The 24,386-nt window shown below is 45.3% G+C and overlaps 2 protein-coding genes across 3 annotated transcripts in view; one reads left to right on the plus strand and one right to left on the minus strand.

Moving 5' to 3' along the window:
• The window catches only part of TSNAXIP1 (translin associated factor X interacting protein 1), a 30,273-nt gene extending 22,065 nt beyond the window's left edge, over positions 1–8,208 (minus strand). Inside the window, 5 exon segments of the mRNA XM_074839366.1 lie at positions 156–279; positions 1,539–1,642; positions 3,696–3,786; positions 8,044–8,078; positions 8,080–8,208. Coding sequence (XP_074695467.1) covers positions 156–279; positions 1,539–1,642; positions 3,696–3,786; positions 8,044–8,078; positions 8,080–8,154 — 429 coding nt within the window. The 5' untranslated portion in view covers positions 8,155–8,208.
• A 456-nt stretch (positions 8,209–8,664) lies between these two features.
• The window catches only part of RANBP10 (RAN binding protein 10), an 83,107-nt gene continuing 67,385 nt past the window's right edge, over positions 8,665–24,386 (plus strand). For both annotated transcript variants that reach the window (XM_074840005.1, XM_074840006.1), the window contains exons 1-2: positions 8,665–8,891; positions 9,830–9,941. In XM_074840005.1, the coding sequence (XP_074696106.1) occupies positions 8,687–8,891; positions 9,830–9,941 (317 nt within the window). In that variant the 5' untranslated portion in view covers positions 8,665–8,686. The remainder of the gene's footprint in view (positions 8,892–9,829; positions 9,942–24,386) is intronic.

Raw genomic sequence — 24,386 nt, forward strand, 5'->3', positions numbered from 1 at the left:
GCTTTCCATGCAAGTTCTCCAACGTGAGCTGCAAAGCCACTTATCCAATACTACCCATAGGTGCCTACTCTTCTCTCTACTTCTTCCTTTGGATGGCAAATTTAAGTAATCCATCTCAGCACTTAGTTTCAAGTCAAGAGAACCTTGTATCAGACCTGTAACTTCAGTTCCTGGGAGCAGTTTTCAGTCAGATCAAGAGACTGCAGCTCTTTCCTTAAGTAGGACTCCAGTTGCTTCAAGTATCGTGGCTTTGGAATGGTGAGAAGGGCCTGTTTATTGCTGCAGAGACACAGGAAAAGAACAGATGCATGGACTTATGTGTCATACTCGTAATAAATCAGCTCAAGGATCTTGGTTTTCTTTCCACTGCCCACTGCTTCACAGCAGGACTTTATTTTTACTGTTGAACATACCTATTCTCTCAAAGCATACAATGGACGATTTAAAATTCCTTGATGGAGCAGGAATCTATTCAAGATATTCTGCTATTACTACTTTTCAGTTTAAGAACTTCATAATGCTTTTTGGTATAAAAAGCCAGGTGAGTGGGTTCTCTATGTCAGAAGAGTTACTAAATGTTATTTGAATGGGTCAAGGAAAAGGTTCATCTCCCGAGGTTCTAGGTTCCTCAGGAGGTTCTAGGCCAAATGTCCCTTTGCTGGATGTTATCATCCCTATTTCATATTAAAACCAGCTAGAATTAAAAAGCCCAACTACCCTTATTATATCATCCACAACTGTGTCGTGCAGTCTGTCAGGGCCCTAAGTGCACCAACAGGCTCTGCAACCTCTTCCCCTACCGCCAGGGGTTTGGGTGCCTGTGTTCAAGGGCAGCTGGGATCCCACAGGGTGACAGCAAGGAAATGGGGGACAGTGAGCTGCCCAGCAGGGCACAGTGCCACAGGACCTGAACAAGAATAGCAGAGCAGGTCCCTCGATGGTAGCCAGGGTCACCCATAGTTCAGTGATGGTCAGGCAAGTCCGCAATGAAGACGAAGGTCCAATGTCAAGCCAGGATGTCAAGTCAGCAGGCTGGGGTCAGTGAGATGCAAGACAGATGTGGCTCCAGCAGGAACCAAAGGTGAGTGAGCCTCAGTGAAGGCTTCTCATATCTCTGTCTCACGCAGTTCTTTGCACAGCACCTGATCACAGGTTACCCAGCTGTGCCGTATCAAAACCAGCCTTGAGCCCAGGCACCCAAACGCCTAGGACTGGAGAAGAGCTTGCAGAGCCTGTTGGTGCACTCAGGGCCCTGACAGGATCATATATAATGTCAGTCAATGAATCATTAAATGATAGCATTTGGTGGTAACGTTTATACCAAGTATGACTCACTATTACATAAATACTTGACATCCCCTATAGAGCTACTAGTCAGAACTAACAATGCCTTCTCTGTCATGCTGAACTCCTGTGGGGTAACCCAACACCATTGTTCTCACTAACACTGGAAGAGGTTCTGCTCTGTAAGGTCTTCGTTTTCAAAAACCACTTCCAGCAATCCTGGTGACTTCACCAGTAGTACAGGCTGAGCTTACCTAGACTGTCTCTCCTCTGGGGCGCAGCAGGGTTTGTGGTTCTTGAGCACTGTCTGTCCAGATGCAAATGCAGGCCATGTGGACCAATGGCCTCTAGCAGAAAGCTGAAGAGATTGAAAGGAGAGAATCCCTTTGCTGTATCTGAGCATGACAAACTCACAACAAAGGGCCAAAATCCAGAATCTGTACAACTGCCTATGAAAACCAAGGGCTGTACCCTGAAACTCTTCTCAGCCAGGACAGACCGCACCTAAAAACCAAGTAAACTTTTTGTGTTCTTTGAAGAAATCATCTTCCCAGACTAGTACCATTTGTTAAACACCTCTGAACGTTGGAATGGCGAGCAGGTCCCTCGATGGTAGCCAGGGTCACTCATAGTTCAGTGATGGTCAGGCAAGTCCGCAATGAAGAGGAAGGTCCAATGTCAAGCCAGGATGTCAAGTCAGCAGGCTGGGGTCAGTGAGATGCCCTGTGAGATGCACTGACTCTATTTTCTCTTGCCATTAGTCACTTTTTGTTTCCCTCTATTCTATAGACAGTGAGATGCACTAGGTGTTGGAATGGGCTGCCCAGGGCAGGGGGGGAGTCCCCATCCCTGGAGGGGTTGAAGAGTCGGGTTGACCCAGCGCTGAGGGAACTGGTGGAGTTGGGATCTGTCAGTGCTGGCTTAATGGTTGGACTGGATGATCTTCAAGGTCCCTTCCAACCGAGATGATTCTGTGATTCTGTGAACAATCTCCTAGTAGCTATTGTTCATGCTGCTGAGATTACATGATTGTGGGAAAGTGTTCACATCTTTGGGGGAAAAAATGATTTCTTGGTCTACCCTGGGACCACTGGAAAATAAAGCATCACACAAACAGTCAGAATTTTGCATTAATCCAGATGAAACCCAAAATAACAGGTTTCAATTAGCTCTTGTTTCCTCTAGGGAGTTTCACACTGGGGTGTGTCCGCCACAGTAAGGGCACACTGAGCTAGGTTAATTTGTAATGATTATGAGCTTTAAATGCAGGTTGGTGACCCTCGGCTGAATTTGCATCAGCGTAGAATGTAGTGAAGGTCTGAGGAACAGTAAAAAGAATGGGATGAATTAATTTTTCTTCAGAAGTTCTTATGAGAGCAAAATCTTGTTGTTAATAGTCTGTTCTACCTTGGAACCCTCTCGGTGTTTCTTTGGGTGGAAAAAAGCCAGCTATGCTGGATTGCTCTACTTCATCTTCATTATTACAACCAAATAATTAGTATGCAATTGTCCAATACAAATCCCTCCCTAATCCGTCTGTAAAATTTACAAAAAATTAATCATGGGCAAACAGGAAGGTTTGACTTTCAAAACCCAAACTTCAGCCTGACCAAGCCTTGAAACAGTTACATATAAAGCCTTAGAAGTTTAAATGTCCTAATTTCAGTGCAAGAAGCAGGAAGATTACATTGGAGAAACACTAAGATTCCAATTTACTGAGAGCTGAAAATCTTTTCTACAATGAGGAAAGTGCTTGCAGAATGTCCAAGCTCTAGGGACAAAATAATACTTTAAGTTCTTGTGCTAACGTAGCACATGCAGCTTGTCATAGACGCGACCAAAATGTTAATGAAAAAGGAAACCCAAAAATATATAATGTATGACTTTTATAGATCTTAACCTCCCAATTGTTTGTTGTATACGTGTTCCTGGAATTTTTTTTCTCATCATTTGGATATCAATTTTCCCCATGCTAGTTTATTTTATTTACTAAGACTGATAAATACTAGGGAGCAGATGTTCCTGCAGGATGCTCTTAGCCTATGATTAAACAGCACATGGTTTCTTTTTTTTTTTTCTTTAAACTACATGGGTCAAATTCTGGCTTTAGTATTTGGCATATATGTCCACTCATAAAGTTGCAGCCAAGAACAACATTTATATTCCTCTCATCTTTCCTCCAGCCTTAAAAATGCACTAGTTAATTCACAAAGATGACATCTGAAGCTGAAATTCAAGAGTTAGCAGCAACATATAGATTTTTTATATATATATATATTAAAGAAAGATTAAAATGATTAGAACTTGCTTGACTTCCTAATAGTTTGTGACAGTCCCTGGGCTTCCACCAAGATTCAAAGTTGACCAAGTTAGCTAAAGTTTGGATGTTTCACTGGAATTCTTCAACTCACCGGAGCCTTCTGTTTCTTGGACAGGATGTATTTCAGACTGTTGATGCGTGTTTGGCAATCTGGAGTCTCAGAGGAAGATTCAGGAGCAGTCCTGTGCAATGGCAAGAAAGAAACTTTTCAAAACATACAGAATTAACTAAATATACAGCGGAGATTGAGAGTCTGTCTCGTGTGTACTTAAGGTAAGCAGCCAGTTATGAAGTGCCTGATGGATGAAAACATCCAATAGGATAAGGTACAGGGAGAGACTGATGGAAAGATTTGTGGTGCAGCTGAACTCCAGGGTTTGCCATTTGGTAACTGGCACAACGTTTGGTACCTTCCTCACTATCCCAAAGAGAACAACCAGGCTGAACAACCTGCAGCTGGGGGAGCCTGAACGAGTTGGTCTTCTGAAGAGGAGAGATTAGAAACAGAGCTAGAAAACCTGTTACTCAAGGATCAAGAACCAGGATTTGGGCTCCCAAAAGTGCCTGCAAAGCCAGTAGTGCCGTGGCACAGATGGTCTGACAGCCAGTAGAACCGGAAAACCATGGAACAAATATAACCTGGAACTCTCTTTCCTAGGCTAGAAACTGGCACATAGAGATGAACAGCCTTTTATGAAGCAAACATACAGTTGCATGTGTATTTTAGGGAAAATCAGGGTGGCCATGATCTGGTAAAGCAATCCAGAGATCACAGTGAATTTGCAGGCACTGGCACAACATGACCACGCGCTCAGCTTGGTATCTGAGCACTGGCTTCAACCGCCAGCCTGGTTTCATGCTCAGGTGGCAGGAAGCTGTTATACCTTAAGCAGATCTACCTCTCCAACCACCCGCTTTCCAGGGGAGGTGTGCATAGGGTGAGCTGGACTAGCTTTCAGGAGTCCACCAAGGGCCAGAACAGCGCTGGGGTGGGAGATCGTATCGGGTGGGCTGTTGGATCTCCCACCCTAGTGTATAAAATAGCAGCCTCAAGCTGCGGCTCTATGAGATGTGGTAACAGCTCAGCACTGCTGAAAGGGGACGTGGTGTCTCTGCCCCACCATCAGGCTCCTGATGTCTAGGTAATGTCAGCTCTACCACATGCTGGGCAACTCTCTGAGCTGTTTTAGTTTGTTAAGCCAAGGGAAAACCTGCAGTTACCCAGTTTAGACCAACTAAAGACAACATGCAAGTTCACCCCTCAGTGGGGGAGTGATTCTGCAGCTGGCAGTGAGGGTGGAGACAGAAACCCCAGGCAGTTGGGTCAGCTCGCCCAAGGAACCTTGGGGTGAGATTCCCTGAGACACTGTGAGCTGATCTAGCAGCTTACTGCTCTTGAAAAGCCATACCCTCTCCTCCTAGCCGTATCCTCCTGCTGTTAAACCTGTGTTGCTGCCACTGCTCATCAGACCCCTTCATAAGCTGATTTACAGAAAATCACAGAATCATCTCGGTTGGAAAAGACCTTGAAGCTCCTCCAGTCCAACCATGAACCTCACCCTGACCGTTCCCAACTCCACCAGATCCCTCAGCGCTGGGTCAACCCGACTCTTCAACCCCTCCAGGGATGGGGACTCCCCCCCTGCCCTGGGCAGCCCATTCCAACGCCCAACAGCCCCTTCTGCAAAGAAATCCTTCCTAAGAGCCAGTCTGACCCTGCCCTGGCGCAGCTTGAGGCCATTCCCTCTTGTCCTGCCGCTGGTTCCTTGGCTCAAGAGACTCATCCCCCCTCTCTGCACCCTCCTTTCAGGGAGTTGTAGAGGGCCATGAGGTCTCCCCTCAGCCTCCTCTTCTCCAGACTAAACCCCCCAGTTCCCTCAGCCGCTCCCCATCAGACCTGTGCTCCAGACCCTGCACCAGCTCCGTTGCCCTTCTCTGGACACGCTCGAGTCATTCAATGGCCTTTTTGGAGTGAGGGACCCAAAACTGAACCCAGTCATCAAGGTGAGGCCTCACCAGTGCCAAGTCCCTGCTGGCCACACTAGTGCTGACACAAGCCAGGATGCCATTGGCCTTCTTGGCCACCTGGGCACACTGCTGGCTCCTGTTCAGCCAGCGATTTAGGTCATCACGTCAGCAGAAAACTAACACAGGTTCATTTTTTAATTTTGCCTAGTGACCAGCACAGTGACATAGACAAGAGAAGTTTGTACCTGGCACAATATGCTTTCATGGCATACTTCCACCGGCGCAAGAAGGAAGCCATGGAAGCTTGTGCTGTGTGCCTGGCTACAGGGAGGCATGGAAAAGCAGTGGCAACTGCGAGGCATGTCTGAGAAGATCAAATTCTGCTGGCCAGGGACACTCCAAGACCAAAGAGAAGGATAAATATGAAGTGGCCTATGGTCAGAACTGCAGAGTGTTTTGAAAGTCTCCAGTATATAACAGACCATTAAACATATAGTAACTCATGTTTTGGAAGCTGAAGGGCACTTTTCTTGCATTTAAACAAAATAAGATCCCTAGCTATCCAGAAATGCATCTTCTGATCTGCAGCTAAACTTGTGACCAGTTTGATACTCAAAGTACTGAGCACTCTCTGCGCCCATTCGCTTTCATGTGCACCTACCACCCAAGAGCGTATGTCTCTGTTTCTTGCAGGGTAGGATTTTAAGATAATGGCAATCTTTACAGCCATATCAGTCAGCTAGGCAGTCAGTACGCTAGCTACCAGCCATGACAGCTTTTCACTGAGCTGGCAAGAGCAAGGTCTCCGACTACAAGACCCCAAGTTTGGAAACTGAAAGGTGCCTGTTCCCAGGTAACCATATTAAGTAAAAAAAAAGAAGTGCCTGAAACTTTTCCCATGAGCAAAAATGATTGTCACTTGGGCTGTGTTGGACCCGATGGCTTTTTTAGCATTGTGAAAACTAGCAAAATTGAAACAAGGAAAAACTTGCTTTTTTATGAAAGGTACTTCCCAGGAGCGCAAAACATACAACTTCAGTGTAATCAAAGTTGTTTTTACTATATGTAAATTTTCTTGAACGAATGCAGACATTGTTGTCCATATTGGAGCTCTCAAGCAGAAAAGGCAGCGATAGCATGCTTTTAGACTACCTGCATCGTACAGCTCTGAGATCTGAAGATAAGAAACTACCTGTAGGTATAAATTAGGCCTTCAGTGTGCCAGAAGGAGGCTCAAAACATACAGAGAAAAGTAGGCTTGACCATGAACACTCCAGAATTCTCCTTTTGAGGCAGCCCTGGCAGATGTCAGGGCTTCCAACAGGCCTTAATTACCCTGACCAGCCTCAGCTGAGACCCTCACCCATGCACCCTCTTGCCAGTTGGTCCAGGAGCTCCATTTAAGCTCAGGCCTGGGACTTTACACCCTGCCTGTGCTACTTTGTAGTTGTAACTATCTCCAACCCTCTCTCCTGGGTGTACCTTGGACCTATGCTAAAGTCTTATCTCCAGTCCTGTCTCTGAGCTGCTCGCTCTGGACCTGATTCATCACTTGGCCTTGTCTAGGACCAGAGGTAGGTGCTGGTGGGGTTTGCAAAACTGAGCAGAGAAAGTTATCTGCCTGAAAAATGAAGGGAGGTGAGGGTGCGTGTTTTTACTGCTAGGATACAATGTGCTGGGAGGAAACAAAGGAGAGAACCACAGCATACTGGATTTAAATCACCTCAGCCCAATGAAAGTAACAGAAGGGAGCAAGTTAGAAATGTGGTACTGATACCTCCGTTGTCTCCATAGCTCAGGTTGCTGCAGTCACCTTTGGCACCAATCTTGCCCTCCCTTAGAGAGCAGCCCTATGCTCTCAGAAGGCAGGTAAGGGATGGCCAGCAGAACAAAGACCCATGTGCTAGAAAACACCATCCCCTTCCAGGAAAGGAAAAGAAAGGAGACCTCTCTGCTTTTATAGTTATTCTGAACTATTCGGACTAACTAGAACAAGGTATCGATGGCAGAGGCAGATGCTCTGGGAAAAGAATGGTATGGAAAACAAGTAGTAAGGAGAGGCACTGCTTTCCAACCTATAACTATAAATAGTAACAATGCCAAGGTAAACGCTATAGGAGTCGCTGAACAAGGTCTTTGCTCCGTTGTGTGGCCCCTGCTAGAGAAGCGCCGTGTCCTGAAGTGCCGAGGGCAGTTCTTGAAAGCCTTCCCCACTCTTTATTTACATTTCCAGACGGGGTGCTGCGGTAAACCGTGTCCTGCCGCCCCCGGTCTGCTCTGGCGCCGACTCTCGGCGGGCAGGGCGGGGTGAACAGCGCCCGCGGCCTCCCAGCCCGTGCGTGTGGCAGTGCCGGGGAGGCACCACGGCCCCGCGGGAAGGGAAGGGCTCTGCTCGGCTCTCCCTGCCGGGCCCGGACGCTGATACCTCCCTCCCTCCCTCCCTCCCTTCCTTCCTTCGGCCCGGCCCTTACCCGCGCGGCGGAGCGCGGCGCGCCGCCATGTCCTGCACCGCCCGCGCTGTTTACACCCGTCGCCATGGAGACGCTTCCCCCTGCCCCCAGGACCCTCTCGCGTGCAGCCATAGCTGCCCCGGCAGCGCCTGATGCACTGGTGCCGCTCGCCAGCCGCCGCAGCCCCGGCGCGGCCCGGTCCGGCCCCGCCCTGGCGGGAGGCGGGCTCTGCGGAGCGGCCGGGCCTGGGGCGAGGTCGCCGAAACGGCGCTGCCCGCCCCCTTCCTAGCGGGGCAACCGAACCCGGGCCCTGCGCGGAGGCGGCTGGCGGGCGCCGGCAGGCTCAGGGCGGCCCCGGGGCACCGCGCTGCCGCGGAGCACGCTGGGAGCGGGAGTTCCGCAGCCCGCGGCGCTCCGCGGGGCCGGGCGGAGGGGGCGACGCGTTTCCCAGCGTGCAGCGCGCCGAGGGGCGGGGCGGGGCTTCGCGCGCGGAGCCTTTCGGGAGCTGTAGTCCCGGCGCGCGCGGGAGGCGCGCGGGCGCGGGCAGCGCGGACTCTGCTTCCCGTCGGGCAGCGCGGCCCCATTGTGGCCACGCTCGCAGCCCATTGGCTGGCGGCCGGAGCCGGGCCTCGCTCCCCGCCCGGTGACACAAAGCGAATCCAAGATGGCGGATGCGGGCGCGGGGAGCCTGCACGGGGGGGACGCGGCGCTGCCGTGCCCACCCGAGGAGCAGGAGCTGAGCCAGCGCCTCCGCCGCCTCTACCCCGCCGTCAACCAGGAGGAGACGCCGCTGCCGCGGTCCTGGAGTCCCAAGGACAAGTACAACTACATCGGCCTCTCGCAGGGCAACCTGCGCGTCCACTACAAAGGTGCCGGGCTGGGGCGGCGGCGCCGGGTTCGGCTTCGGCCTGGAGCGGGGCGGCCCCGGCGCGGCCCTTGGCCCGGTCGCTCCGCTGGGCCGGCAGCCTGGGTCTCCGCTGGGGCGGCCGCGGGTCTCGCAGCCCCGGGGGAAGCGGCGCCTCGACTGGGGAGCAGCGCGGGGGCGGGGGGTGCCGCCGAGCTCCGGCGGCGGGGCGGGATGCTCGTCGTGGGTGCTGTGGCTGGCCTCCAGCCCGGCTTGGGGTTTTCCTGGGCTGGGGAGGCAGAGGTGGGCTGGAGCCGAGGGCTCGCTTCCCGGTGGAGTGTGCTGCCTTATATAACGCTTTGCAGTGTCACCAGCTCGGGCCCGAGTGCGTCTGTGTAGCCAAATCGCCTATTTACTCTGTCATCCTGCTTAAAACTCGGCCAAGGGGTCGGATGGCATCGACACGCTGCACAACTGGGGCTTTGGCTCCTTGAGTTTACACAAAATAGATGCTCGCAGACTTCTAGGACTTGGGGAATCACACAGATGTTTTTCTTGCTCACTATTGGAGGCTGTTCTCCCTACCCACCCAGCGGAGAACTGATTATTCCTTTTCCTGCCTGGTTAGTAAACACTGATGTCATTCCCCTCTTGTGTAATCATTTTTTGTCCTCTGTTTGTGTACCTTGGTCTTCAAATTATATATGTGGGGAGGGGGAGAGGTAGTGCTGTGAGTCTCCTTCAGTAACTTCACAGTGAAAACTTAAAGCTACAGTGCTTGTAGTGTAGGGATTGTTCATGGAGGTAGTGCAGGATTGTATATTCTAGTTCTCCAAAAAGTGTGCTTTAAATTGTTGAATGTATGCAGAAACAGATCCCTGCTGTATTCAAATAGTGATGTTTTAGATCCAAACGTGGGAGAGGTTAAATCCCATCAGTACTTACATTTCTATTCTTTCCTAGGTCACGGTAAAAATCACAAGGATGCTGCCTCAGTCAGGGCTACGCACCCTATACCTGCAGCCTGTGGCATTTATTACTTTGAAGTGAAGATCGTCAGTAAAGGTAGAGATGGGTAAGTGCCTTATTCCAGTTCGGTGGTTGGTGATGTGTGTTTAGCAGTTCTGCTGTACTCTGACCTCCTTTCTGGAAGGGTTAGAGGTCCCATGGCTGCTGGGTGTAACAGGCAGGTACATCACGGGGAGGTGTTATTCTTTTGGTTAATAGATGTAAATGTGGTAGAATGCACTGGAAGCAAAGGCACTTACACAGCTGCTTTCTGTGCTGTTTGATATGAGCAGTTTTAAAAATCTAGGAAGCTTTGGGTCTTTTGGTGCAATTTGAAATAGTTTTTCCTCTTGTTAGCTAGATCTGCTCACTCAGATTTCTGGAATTATGATGCCTCAGAAGTGGAGTGAAATAGAAGGGAGGAACCCTTAACTTAATTTTGGACTTTTAGAGACATGTTTGCATGGTGAAGAGTAGCATAGCAGTACTTGAGCAGTGGAAGGAGAACCTCTCAGACTGTGTTTTTTAGAAACCCCATATGCCTAATCAAGGAAAAGATGTTCAAAGAGAGGGAAATGGGATGATTGTGAACATAAGCTGGAATCTGCGCCGCTTCTGTCGTCTCTAGTCTAGGACCTGAATTTGGACTCAAGTCATGACCTCGGGATAGATTGCACCACAGAGCGTTGTGACAGTTAACAACTGTGGAAGCTTGGGAGACTGTGCTGGAACCAGAATGCTAAATATGAGAACATTTTTTTTCCCTGACATGATCATGTTTTTTGTGGTAATATTTAATATTGTAGGCTACTGCTGAGACTGCATTTGCCTTATCAGCCTGTGCTACTTTGAGCTGTAGCAAGTGGAAGAACTGCAAAAGCAGCAAATGCTATCAGTAGCATTAGAAGTGCCGTCCCTTACTAGGTGGCACCTCAGTGAACTGATCGGGTTCTGGATCTCATCCAGTCTTGTGGTCACTGTATTGGGCAGTATTTTGATCCAAGATGTAACTGAACCAGGATGTGTGTGGAGTTGCTTTAAAGCAATATTCAGGATGTTGGGAAATGTGGGAAAGCAATAAAGGGGCATTTCTAACAAGGCTTGGGTTTCTACTGCTAGTGTAAATTTAATAATCATTATGAAGGTGTTAGCCTGCTGTGTGTGTGTTTGGCATTTTTCATTGCTAAAGGATGAATATCACAGATATAACCACCCAGAAGGGAAAACCACACAGGAGAAGGTATTGAGTGTAATTAATTAATCCAGTCCTTCAAGAATAACATTTAAACTCTGGCTGGTTTAGGGGTCTTGGGGAAGGTCAGGAAACATTCCTACTAAAAACCAAATTAAAGTCATAACTTCTTACTGTTGAATTTTTTTGCTGTCATTGTTGAATTGAGAAGTGGCCTATTTATAAAGGGACTTGCAAAGAACCTTGAATTGTGCTGCATTTTGGCCTGTAATGATTATTAGGTTATCTGTGCAGAGGTGGATGCTGGGCTGAATGCTTTACAAACGCAGGGGGGGAAAAAAAGTCTTTATTCTTTCACTTCAGTGCCTTGGTGATTAACTGCTTGTCTGTTTTGAAACCCTGCACTTGATTAGTTTATGTAACTGCTAAAATTGAAATAATTTACAGTGAACTTCAAGACAATTTTCCAAAGAAATCACATTATGAAAGGTCACTGAGCAGCACTTAATCCTTACCACGTTCTAGATCAATCTTACAGGGAGATAATGGAATTTGCTGCTTGTTTCCCAAGATCAGAGTTTTCTATATTAATAGTTAATTTTGTTTTTTATTGTTGTTCTGGAATTACAGTTACTTTCCAGGAACACTTTAAAAGATACGGAACTGTGTGTATTAACATCCTACCAATACAAACATGAGATGTTGATAGCTATGATCTGAAGTCAGGGCAGTGGTGAGCCTTTGAGAGCTTGTCTGATGTCTCAGCTATTTCTATGCCTTGTTTTTATTTTGCTTCTAGAGAAAGCTCCAATTTTTATCTTGCACACTGTGGTGCTGGGGATTTGTAAACGTGAATTTGTATTGTAGCTGCTGCCTGTCTGTCACTTAAGAAGGTACTTCTGTGTGTCTCATCTTTCATAGTTTGAGGTCTGCCCACTGGAGGCTCGGTATGTTGTACTACTGAACTGCAGCAGAGGTGTCTTTTCTTAAGAAGCTCTCCAGTGTTTATTACACCATGGTGGCTTCAGTTTAAAGGAATAAAAGACCAGAAATCTAAAGAAGGGATTGGAGGGAATGAAAGGGAAGTTTAAGTGGCCAAGCACACCCCTAGGAACTCAGCTGGAAGCCCTTTGGCAAGGGGAGAGGAAGAGGAATCTTTCTGAGCTCATTTCTAGAATGGGTACTTTGGGTGTAAGGTCTCTGCTCTGTAGCTTGTTATTTTATTTATGCTGTATGGAGTAGTGAGGTAAGGACTGTGTGATGTTACTTACTGTGTCTCTCTTGCTGGAGCTGTGATATATTTTAAACCTAAATGTGAAAAGCTGAGCGACTGGGTTTCAAAACAAGACTTACTCAAAAAATACTTTGGTGGAATGAATTTCAGGAAGTGTGCTTTGAGGAGTTCTGATTGATTTTGTTCAATAGCTCAAAGCTATCATCTTTCTGTGCTAATAATTGTTAGTGTAGCACTCTGCGCTCTGGTTAGATGCTGACAGTTTCTAATGAATGACAGAAACTAAGGTTGTAGGTAAGAAATGGGATAGAAGCTCCCAGTGGCTTCTACCAGAGATGTAAGAATCCTGGAGCTCACATGATGACTTTCCACAGCCTGACAAGAGGTGTTGCCTGGATATGATATACTGTGGTAAGAGAGTTCTTGAATTGGCATCAGTCAGTGCCAGTTCCAGATTGGTGGTGTCACTGTGGTAGAGAAACCTGAGCTATGGAGACAACGGAGGTATCAGTACCACATTTCTAACTTGCTCCCTTCTGTTACTTTCATTGGGCTGAGGTGATTTAAATCCAGTATGCTGTGGTTCTCTCCTTTGTTTCCTCCCAGCACATTGTATCCTAGCAGTAAAAACACACACCCTCACCTCCCTTCATTTTTCAGGCAGATAACTTTCTCTGCTCAGTTTTGCAAACCCCAGTGCAAGGGAAGAGGGAGGTACTGCAACAGCACAGACACAAGTTGCTTTAGACTGCCACGGCACTGCACCAGTAGCTGGCAGAAAAGCTTCCTCTTCTGTGCTGTTTTTCTCCCCTGCCTTTTAATGCACCTGGTCTGTAAAGGTGCTTTTGTTAAAAAAGCTAATGAAATGATTTATGAAAACTCTCCCTTTACCATCACTAGTCTTTTCTGCCTTGGCATCGGTAAAATCTAGCTTGGTTTACTGGCAGATATTTCCAAGTAACTACAGCATGCAAAAAGTCCATTTGGTGCACTTAAACTTTTAAGATCTCTCAGTTTTTCTTAACTTTGGATCTTCCACTGCTCATGCACTGAGATGTAATCACAATCATCTGAGTTAAAGAAACATGATTCAGACTGGCTTTTAGCTGAATGGTGGTCATTTCTCATCCTGGTAGTTTTAGTCCTCATTGATAAGAGGTCATGTTTATTTACTGGGTTTGGTTTTTGTGGGTTTTTTTAGTGATGTATGGGTTGGGGTTTTTTCTTCATCTGGAAGAGGGGAGGCTGCCAGGCTACCATTGACAAGGAGGCTAGGTAACACACCACAAATCAGATCTGTCACACCAAATCAGATCTGGTCTGTTGTTTGTATTACTCTGTTTGGGGGAGATGGTTTTTATCCTCAGAGGGAGAGGAGAATTCAGTTTACAGCCTTTAGTTCCAGCTCTCCTCTTACCTCCTTGTCTGCGCTGAACACACAGGGAGTGGTTCCACAACACTTTAAGATGATATAAGTCAAGACAGTGGGATTCTGCCCTTCCATTTGCTGTATGTTTATGTGCCTCCCCTCATGCTGACAGTCTGCTACCTGGTCCTGTGGTGAGCTGGTTCAAGGAGATAACTGGTTTAAAGCTGGCCACATCGAAATAATTATGATTTTAACCTATTGGCATCACAGTCAGAGATTGCCTTTTTTTTAAGTTGAGGACTACTTTTCAGGGTTCACCCTGACATGGGTTGAAGGTGAGTCTGTAAAGGGATGGGCTGAGCTGGGAGAGGGAGGGGTAGGATTGCCACAGTGCTCATTTAGTTCCATTCAAAGTGTTGTTGAACAGTTTTGTCTTGCTGGGTACTTAATTCCTGAGCCATTGTGTGTGTGTCTCCTGAGTGTTGTCAACTGGAACAAAAGGGCAAGAGGCAGTGGGTCACAGGTTGTGGCAAGGGAAATGCCGGCTGGATGTAAGAAAGCATTTTCCTCGTGAAAATAGCTAAGCAGCAGAACAGGATGCCCAGAGACACTGTGGCATCTCCCATCTTCAAATTTGCCTGGGCAAGGCCCCAGACTGCCTGATACAGCTTTCAGAGTTACTTATGCTTTGGGCAGAAGGATGAAGAAGGAAGGTCCCAGGGTCCCTTCCAGTCCAAACCTCCCCATGTTCTGTGGGTGGAGTGCTTCCAGCATTCCTCAGATGAGCAGACTGGCAGAAATGTAAGTGACTCTTCTGTTTCTGAGCTGCCAGAAATAACTCATGCTTTTATCATGGTGGTGTTTATAACAGTTCAACCTTAACTATATTTGAAGCACCAGACTCTTATCCTCTCTCTCTCTCAAATACGTGTTTGTGTTCGCTGTTGATTTGTCAGCACATCTCACAGCTTCTGTTTCCCCATTAGATGATCTCTGCTTGGTAAACAGGAACAGTGTAAGACTCATCAGGGTAGGGCAGTCAACCCACAACTTGCAGGTTGTTGTGACTCAGGAGGACAGTTCATCTCTGCTGCCCTCTTTATGCTGGGGCAAGGTGAACTGTCTCATGGGTGCCAGTGCTTCTTCCTGACCACCATTTTGGTTTCTTGACCTGTTTTACCTCCCCCAGCCACGTGGTGGGTTGTGATGGAGCGTGGCTGGGGAGGACATCCCAGAAGCTGACCCTGATTGCGCAGATTCCTGATCCTAACAAAAGTCACCTGTCCTGCAGCCTCTTCTCTGTTTCAGAGCTGCTCCTGGGAGAGACAGTCCAGCAACCTGGGTATTGCCTCTGCAGTGGCAGTTTGCTCTCGGCAGCTGTCTTTTCTTGTAATTGTTTGGTTTGGGATAGCAGCTTACTCACAGATACTTTGGAGTGCTGGCATTCTGCAGCGAGTCTGACCTCTCCTCTGCCTGTCCACAGCGGCTCTGTGTGCTCTGTGCAAACAGACAAGTATGGTCTGTGGGCACGGGAGGTGCCAAGTGGCACAGCCCTCTGTGCCAGGGGAGCCAGGCAGTTTCTTGAGGACTTTGAGCTGTCTCAGGAAGGCTGCTGAAAGAGTCAGGCTAGCTTTTCTTCTTGCCATGTTTTGTGTGTCTTTTCTTTTTTTTAAAAAATAAAAACCCCTTTCCTTTGTGCCAGCACTAGTGACTGTGTAATGAGCTGGATCCCATTAACTGTCTTTTTGCTGGATCAGTCCTTGGTACAGTGCTTTCTGTGTGCTGAGTGATGGAGGGGAGACCCAGAAGGGCAGAAGAGGGAGGGTGGGAAGACATGGGCAACAGGGTGTGTTGATACCCTTCTCCCAGCACCATTTTGGAGTTGCTTTGAGATGTGCAGCCTGTTGTCCAGAGATGTCGGTCAGCGCTAGCTTATGTTGTGGGCATTTTTCTGAGAGAGGGAGGAAAGAGAGCGGCCGAAGAGCTAATCTAGCTTAGTCCATACCATAGTTTATTTAAAATTTTCCTTTAGCTTTCATACACAAGGACACCATATCCCAGACTTAAAAATAGCTTAGTTTCTCTCTGACTGAAAAAGAAAAATAAAGGTCAGATGTATTGGTTGTTTAGCAGTCTTTACATTAGTATCAAGTAATCTGCCCCTCTCTTCCTCGCTTACATTTCTCCTTGCCAACTTTCCATTACTCTTCAGCATATGGTGAGTGTGATTGCTCTTTGAAAAGCCTTTTGCTCGTGTGCTCTAATGGTTTCCAGATGCTGACAGAAGGCCTGCCACAGAAGTGCTCTGACGTCGGTGGCTTTAATGGCACGGTTGTCTGTGTGCATCCATCGGCTGATTATGCTGCCGATACCTTATGTCACGCGTGTCTGGATGTGGCTGTAGGGAAGGCTAAGGGATATTCTGTGGGAACTGAGGATTTCTAGTGTCCGCCCGTGCTGTGTGATCCCTTATTTGTATCTGATAAGCCTGTAAATAATTGATTTCCTCCCCCTTTTTATTTTTCCCATCCTGGTTTCCAAGAATCCAAAACCAGCACAGAGAGGGGGTTGTTCTTCTGTTTGCAGGTATGTCTGCTTACTTTGAATTTATGCTGTTCCGCAGACATTCATTTGGACAAACCAACACATAAATAAATCCCCCCAAGTAGATTCAGTAAACAGTTCTCGCCTTGTTTCCATTTGCAGTCAGTCTTGCCCAAGCAAGTCTTGCTTGCTCAGCTACTGACAGATTGAGCTTTGGTGCTCTGAAGTGTAGAGACACTCTCATTTTCTGTGGAGGTTTCATGTCAATTGATGACATTTCATATGAGTTGTTATTTTTTTTGTTGTTGTTCTGCTAAACTCTTGCAAAAGGAAGTGATATTGAGAGCAGTTTTTTCAATGTAAAGCAAGTTGTGGTATTGGAATATCTGATTTGCAGTTGACAACTGTTTTTTTTAATTGCCTTTTTTTTTTTAAATCAATGAAGTGGAAAGTGAAACTCAATGCTTTATAGCAGTATCATGGGCCCATCTATTGTAATGGTAGAATATCTATTTCTCATTACAATAATTTGTGAAACTAGGAAATGAAATGGAAGTAGTGTGCATTTAGGTCTGTGTCTGAAGTCTGAGATCTCCTAGGTCTCAGGGTGGGAACTTCTTTCTTTCTGTTAATTTTTTTCTTGGCCAGTTAGAGTTGTGAGATTTTGCGCAGTAAAGAAGAAAAACTTCAGAAAAAGTGTTTTGATTATATTTTGCTTTCTTTCTCCTCCCCCTCCTCCTGCTATTTCTGCATATCTGTCATAGAAAAAGTAGGAATATGGCAAAAGTTCAGTTGATTTTACTAGAGTTTACATCTTTAGAATATGTGTAAGACATTATTATGCTTCAGTTCTTCAGAATGTTTACAGTTAATAAATCAAATCATAGAATAATGGGGACTAATTAAATGTTCCAGGCTTACAGATCTAAGCAATTCTCTGTTTAATAATTGTACAAGTTGCATAACTTTTTTCCTCACTTATGAAGCTCTGGGATGATGATAAATTCTTTAGTAGTTTATCTACTGTGAAGCTTGACTCTTTTTCTTCAGCTCTGCTACTGGCCCTGTAAAGCTGAATTGTGTTAACTGGACTGCACCACTAACTGCTTTTGTAAGAATGGGGCTTACATTGTACCTGTGGTATAAGACTGGATCTCTGCTTCCACACTATAGTTTCAATCCTAGAGCTGCAATCTTTCTTTTTTTAAGAGTTCTTTGAATTCATGATCTCCACATCTAGCCTTTGTTCCTTGTTGTGGAGCTGTCAGCATGTAAAGATAAGGAAATTCAGAGTGTGTTGCTTTCCTGATGCTCACCCTAACTCTGGCTATCTGTCACTCTTTAAAAGAGAGAAAGTATTCTTAGTTCATAAATACATCTAGCAAAACTTTCTGTGTTACTTTTTCTATGTTTTCCACACAATTAAAAAAAATAAATCTTCTGTAAAGATTGCAGTTATTTCTTTCTATAATTTCATGAACACTTGTGTTAGCAGGTAAATCTTCCTTTCATAAGAATTGTTACCATCCATTTCCTGATTGAAGCCTAAACCAGAGCAAATTAGCATGTAAGGATGGGAGAATACCTCTTAAGAGAACCTGCTACCTGACAGCGGAGTGTTTTCTTCTGATTTGGGTATTGCATTTATATTGTTCCCTCTATTTCTTAGTGGAGAAAACAGGAACTCAAGCTGCTGTTTGAAGCTGACTGTGTTATGATGGACTGAAATGCAAGATTAGTCTTCAGTGTGAAACTTGTAGTCTTTATATGACTTGCCCACTTTTGGATGCTTTTGTTAGATATTTGTGGTACCTCTAGTGTCTGTCTTTACTGTTCTCTAGGCTTTGTTCATGCCAGGAAAAATGGCCTGTTGCTTAGACTGGCAGTCAAACAGTCTTAAGTCCATTCAGTCGTGGAAACCTTTTAACTTCCCTAATATATTGGATAAAAATTTTCAGCAGCTCTGAACAGTGCATTTGAAAACGAGGTTTATTAATCAGCAGGACAAACTGAACAAAAATTCTTCTTATTCAATTGGGTGTAACCAGAATAATTAATCAAAGAATTAATATCAGTAATGCGTTATGCTGTTCCCAGATTGAATGCACCACTTGCCACTGACATGGTTTATGTGAGCTTTGTGAATACCAGCTGGCTTGTTTGCCGAGTCAGCTGTCAAGAGTGAAAGGTCTAAAGTTGGAAAACTAAGTTGGTGGGACACCTTAGCTTCAGATAGGGTTGGTTTCAACCGCAGTTATTGGAGGGTTTGGGGTCCTGTTGGATGTGATGGTGATTGAGGTAGCAGATGGAGAAGTTGGTTATTCTGGCCAGATCCAAGTGGTGATTTTAGCCTGGTGAGGCTTGTATTATGCCTTTTCTTTCTTAAATGGTGCCCAAGTCAAGTCTTCATCTGTGATCTGTATTTTTCTGTCTTTCAGTATTCCTACATGTATTGCTAATATACATCATCAGTCTTTTCCCTTCTTGAAGGTAACTCAGAAGAAGCTCAGATTTGATCCTTCCTACAGCTCACCAGTTGAACATGATCCTGAAATTGCAGGGCAGCTGGGAATCTGATACTTCAGTCTAGCAAAAATAGGTTTTTTATTCTTCCTCTGTAGTTTTGTATTTACCCATAAACAGACTGAGAAGATGTGTTGTTACCAGACTGCTGCCTCTTAATTTTGTTCTGCTCGCTCACTTTCTCTTCCGTGCTCTTTGGCTTTTAGAGCTTCTTTGCCTTTCTAAGGGCTGATGTGCAGTGAATTCCTCCATGCCTCAGGATACTTGTAGTTGTTGTTAACAAACTCTTAAGAATTTTATTTTCTTGCCTTTATCTACTTTTTTTCAGCCTTGCATTATTTGTCTTTACTGACCTCTGCTTGGGGAATTGGGATTCTTTCTGGAACCCGTCAGTGCTATTTCTGAAGCAGCATTACAGAACAGCACAATATCCATGAATAAAACCAGAACCTCTTCCACTTTAGAGATTCATTATATTCTATTATGAAGTAGTTCCAAAATATTTATTGTTAGACTGAGGAGTCATACAGTTGGAATCCAGTATTCTATGTGCCATAGGTAATTTTTTTAGGCAGATGTAACTTGTTTTTTCACTGCCTTAAAATAACATGCCCCTTCCCCCACCGTAACTGCAACAATATGGTTTCAGGTGGTAAATTGATATGGGTTATCATTTCTCACCACTCTTTAAACCTGGCATGAAGTTAGGGCCTATCTCAGACAGGAAGAATGATAGTTCAGAGCTTTGCACGAGAGACTATGGAAGTCTCTGAAATGCCATCAGCGTGATGGGGTGTATTATTAATCTCAAACTTAATAATGTAGCTTGATTATCTTAGACTTAGCAGTGTGTGTTGAAAGAGTGGGATGCATGATAGCTGGGAGGACAGGATTCCTACCAGATAGGTGTGGTTATTAGAAAAAATTGCAGGATGCAGTAAGCCTTTGAATCACAAACTCACCTCTGGAAGAGAGGAACAGCCCTTGTTGAACTCGTGGCTCAGCTGGGTTGTTTGGTCTTGGCTGAGCCACGTAATAAAATGCCAATTCTGGGAATTCCTATGTGTGTTAGTGATATTGTTAGCTCACTAACAGAGCAGGGAACGACTGACTGCTTTACTGGAAGTCATGGCCTACAAAACAAATTATTTAATGTCTCTGTTTTTAACTCCTTTAAGTGTGGGCCTTGGTGTACCTTGGCACACACAGTAAAGCGTGCTCTAAGGAGAGACTTACTGGTTACTGCTGTTGGAGTTACTGGTACAGTAAAGAAGAATTCTAGGCTTGTGACCATTAGATAGCCAACCGATGCTAAACTGATGTGGTTTTCCACCTTTGTTTCCCCAGCTTTCAGATGGGATGAATTTTGTCTGCCTTCTAGGTAACCTTCACAGGCACTTAGAGGAGCCGCATGGGTTGTTTCACCATCCCCACTTGGTACCTTTCAACAGAAATAAATAAATAAAGGGCAACCATAATACCTTTCTTTTCATGGCACAGCCTTAATAAATCTGGTCTGCTAATTGTCAGAACTAGCATTTGAGATGAGTATTCTTTCTAAGTTTCTTGGAGGAAGTCTTGTAGATTTTTTTTTTTTTTGGGTAAAGAAATGCCTCCTTCTTTGTATACTGTTCTGGTCCAGTTACAACCATGGACTAATTGCTTTCTCCCTCCTTCTGCCCCACCTTTATTTTGCATATAGCAATGCCTCCCAAGTGCTGGGTGCTTTCCAGGCATTCAAAGGGAGATGCTCTTTGCTCCCGGGATCCTTGAAACTGAAGAATGTAAAGGATGGGTATATATCAGTTCTGTTGCTGTGTTCTCTGTTCTACCAAGGAGTTCTTCATTCCTGCACTTGAAAAGCCAAATAGATGCAAGTGCTGGAATTTCAGCCTTAGCTACTTGCTGTCAAAGGGCAGGTCTGTTCTTAAATTTTTCTGCTGAGTTCATGTGGATTTTTGTGGGTTGCTCACACAGAGTAGCTTCAGACTAGCCAAAAAACATTTCTTACATTGACTTTTTGGCAGGCTCTCTGGGTATTATGTTTGCTCCAAAGAAACATCTTTTGACTTGAAGAATTGCTTGTCACAGGGGTAGATTCCCCTTCTGGGGACAAACTAAACGCAGCCATCAGTGTACTCCTCAACTTATATGACTGTAACACTTAGAACAGCCTCTTTAAGAGATCCCTTTGTTTGAATTAAGGTTAGTCAAATATTGTCACTCCTGTGAAATAACTTTTCTCGTAGCTTTTTGGGTTATTTCTGCCCAGTAACAATATATAATGCTTCCTGGCTGAGTTGGTAAATCAGAGATCTTTTGTATCTTTAAGAGTTAAATTTTAATTTTAGAAGTACAGTCACCATTTGGGCTCTTTCCATCTCTTTTTCAGGGAAAGTTTTATTGGCAGAAGTAAATCAAATTTTATATATATTTTTTTTAAATATACAAATTTAAGTGCAATTTTGAAAATATCTGCACTGCAGAATCCATCACACAAGTTCTTTTAGGAGCCAGAAATGAATGCTGTCCTATTTAAATGTCACTGTGCTGGAGTAGCATACATACCAATGTTTACTGCTGAAGTACTTGGGAACTGCGGGAGGGAACCAAAATGCCTTCTCTTTCAACTTAATCTTACCATGGTGCTGTATGATCTAGAGGGGAAAAATACTGGCAATCCCGCTGGTTGTGTGCTGTGCAGAGGGGGGTGTGTGTGTGTGTGGAGCCAGCATCTTTTGGCATGAGGGTCCTTCATTCATCTGCTGTGGCCAAGGAGAGCCAGTGCCTGGATAAAAGAGGCAGAGCTGATGTTATGGCTGGTGGGAAGGGTGGCTGATTCAGTCTATTCAAATTTTAAAAAGCCACCAGTATTGACTGGGCAGGGCTGAGGTGCACAAGAAGTCTGGAAAAAATTGGTGCTATGGTAACTGCCGAGGCTGCTGGTGAGTGGAAACAAGACTGTTCTGATTGAATCACTAGCATGTGTCTGCGTTTATTTTTGTCTGTCTGCTCTATTTGGAATTGATCTACTGATGCAGCATTTTTGAAGCTTCTGATCAGGTGTGGGGGACAGTTCCAAGTATTCAGTGTTCACTGCTGAGAAGATGGTTTAGGAGGTTGCTTTTGCCTGGCTTTAGTTAAGGAATATAACTCAAGGAATATAACGTTACCCAAAACCCTAAAAAAAGACTTTATTATTTTCTCCTGTTTGAAAGTGGGTGCTAATGTTTCTCCACATCATCTTCTAAGAGGCTCTTTGAATCCCTCAAAAAGGGTCTCCAGTTCATGGATACCCCATATGGAGTCTGTCCACACCTGAAACATCTAAAACCAGGGATGATACAGACAGGCAGACTCTATAGAGTTTATGTTGAATGATACTGAATATTATAATCATTTAAAAAAAAGCAGTAGGTTGTGCTTAATGATGTCCATAAATACTGTTTTAGCTAGTTTTGAATTTGTTGTATACACAAAACTGGTTTGGAAGATTTGAAATCAAGCAAGTGAGAAGCTGTTCTGCATCAATAAGTTCAGAAAGCAGCTGATGCTTGTGGTGGTGGAATTGAAGATGAATTTCTTTTTTTTCTCAATTTTCAAGAGAATAGAGTGAGTTTTAATCTGAGGCTTTGTAGGTCTCAAAGCTCATTTCATCCATCACTACTGATACGTTAATTGATAGTAGATGGGGAAAGCAAAATAGCTAGTGTCTTCTAAAACAACAGCCAGCATTCAAGTGTGTGACAATTTAGAGTTCTGGATATAAGCTGTAGGCTGTGGAGTTGAAACCCAGCATGGTGAGAAAGTCTTATTTTAGGTTGTCTGCAAATTCTGTGTATAGTTCTACAGTCATTATGGTCTTATTTTTAAAGTTTGTCTTAAGCGTTAAATAGGAGTGTAAGTTGAAGAGCAAAATTTTGTGAACTGGGAAGTCTTGTGGTCATGTTAGTGTGGTGTGGTTTTTTTTCCTTCAGTGACACATTTTCAAAGTGTTGTGTGTCTAGATTAAAGTGTAATCTTAAATTTAGAATTTCTGGATTTGTAGTACTTGCTTTTTACAAAAATACAAGCTTCTAGCCCTAATTCATAGCTGTGTTGTCTGAACATGGGAAGACACTATTGTATGCGTTTTTGCCCTTGGTTGTGTGCATGGGATTTGCTGCAGTACGCAGAAGGAGGAGGATGAATCTGCATAGAAAATAATAAAATTAAGCAGGATAAACTGAAGTGGGAGGTGACCTATTTTATCAGAGTTCAGCAATTATGTTGTTTCTTGTAATTTCCAACAGTTTGCTTAGTATTGCCACCTTTACGGTGGCAATGCAGTGCAATGACACAAGAGGTGGGGACAGAAAGGAAGCCGTCAAAATGCTGCCGCCGTGATTCTGATGGAGCTGTGCATCACGGATGTGTGCAGAAGTAGTGTCCACTCTCTCTGTTAAATTCCAGGTGTGTTAAGATCAACAGCAGCAGAAGTAGAGGCAGAGGAACAGGCAAGCACCCCTGGGCAGTAGGGAGGGATGGAGTTGGTCAGTGGAGCTGTGCTGTATGACACTGAAACTAAGGATGCTGACACCACCACATGATGAAGCTGCATAGCAGAGGCAAAGTGGCCACAGTTTTATGGTGTTTCACCTTCAGCTCTGCCAAATAGATCAGGACATAAGAAACATCTCCTATGTCAAGAGGCATGTCCTGCTCATTGAACAAAACTTAGCAGCTGCCAGCAAATCCAAGAGATCTTGGGCTTGCTAACATGAGCAGGAGAAGGTGGTGGGGATGGTTCTGCCATAGTGATTGATTGGTCTGCTCCTCGACAGATTTTTGCTAAGTGTTTTCGGGCCTGCCAGTGTCAGGACTAAGCGCTCTGGTATTATTGCACCAGGCTTAGATGGTGCCTTTATTGTGTGTTCAAACAATTTGGGACCTTGAATCACAGCTCTCCTGCGGCTTGAACAATTGGCAGAGGTGGCACTTCTCACTGCTCTCTGAAGCAATATAGACCTAGAATGTAGTTCTAGCTGTGGACTGTGATCCTGACTGCTCATGCACAGAGCTGAAAAAAAATCAAAGCGGCAAAACCCAACATGTAGCAAGGAAAACTCTGTAGCTGCACAGGGTTCCAAACTCAGTAGGAATAAGAAAATAGAAATGCTGACAAACATGCTGTCTTATCTACCAGTGTGCCAGGAAGGTGGTGAGGAAGAGCTGGAGCACTCCCTGCAGATACAGGGAGAAATCTTCCATATTGTGCCTGGAAGGCTGTGAACATATCCTTAAAATTCAGTTTATTCTTTATAGATGTGTGTATGTCACACGACTATGTGAGAGTAAATCTTTAGATGCCATGAATCATAGACTGGTTTGGGTCCAAAAGACAATTTAGTACCAACCCCCCTGCCATGGGCAGGGACACCTTCCACTAGCCCAGGTTGCTCAAAGCCCCGTCCAACCTGGCCTTGAACCCTTCCAGGGAGGGGGCAGCCACAGCTTCTCTGGGCAACCTGTGCCAGTGTCTCACTGCCCTCACAGTAAAAAATTTCTTCCTTATATCTAATATCTACCCTCTTTCAGTTTAAAGCCATTACCCCTTGTCCTATCCCTACACTCCCCAATAAAGAGTCCCTCCCCAGCTTTCCTGTAGCCC

This window comes from Strix aluco, chromosome 14 (assembly GCF_031877795.1).
Source record: "Strix aluco isolate bStrAlu1 chromosome 14, bStrAlu1.hap1, whole genome shotgun sequence".
NCBI classification, from domain to species: domain Eukaryota; kingdom Metazoa; phylum Chordata; class Aves; order Strigiformes; family Strigidae; genus Strix; species Strix aluco.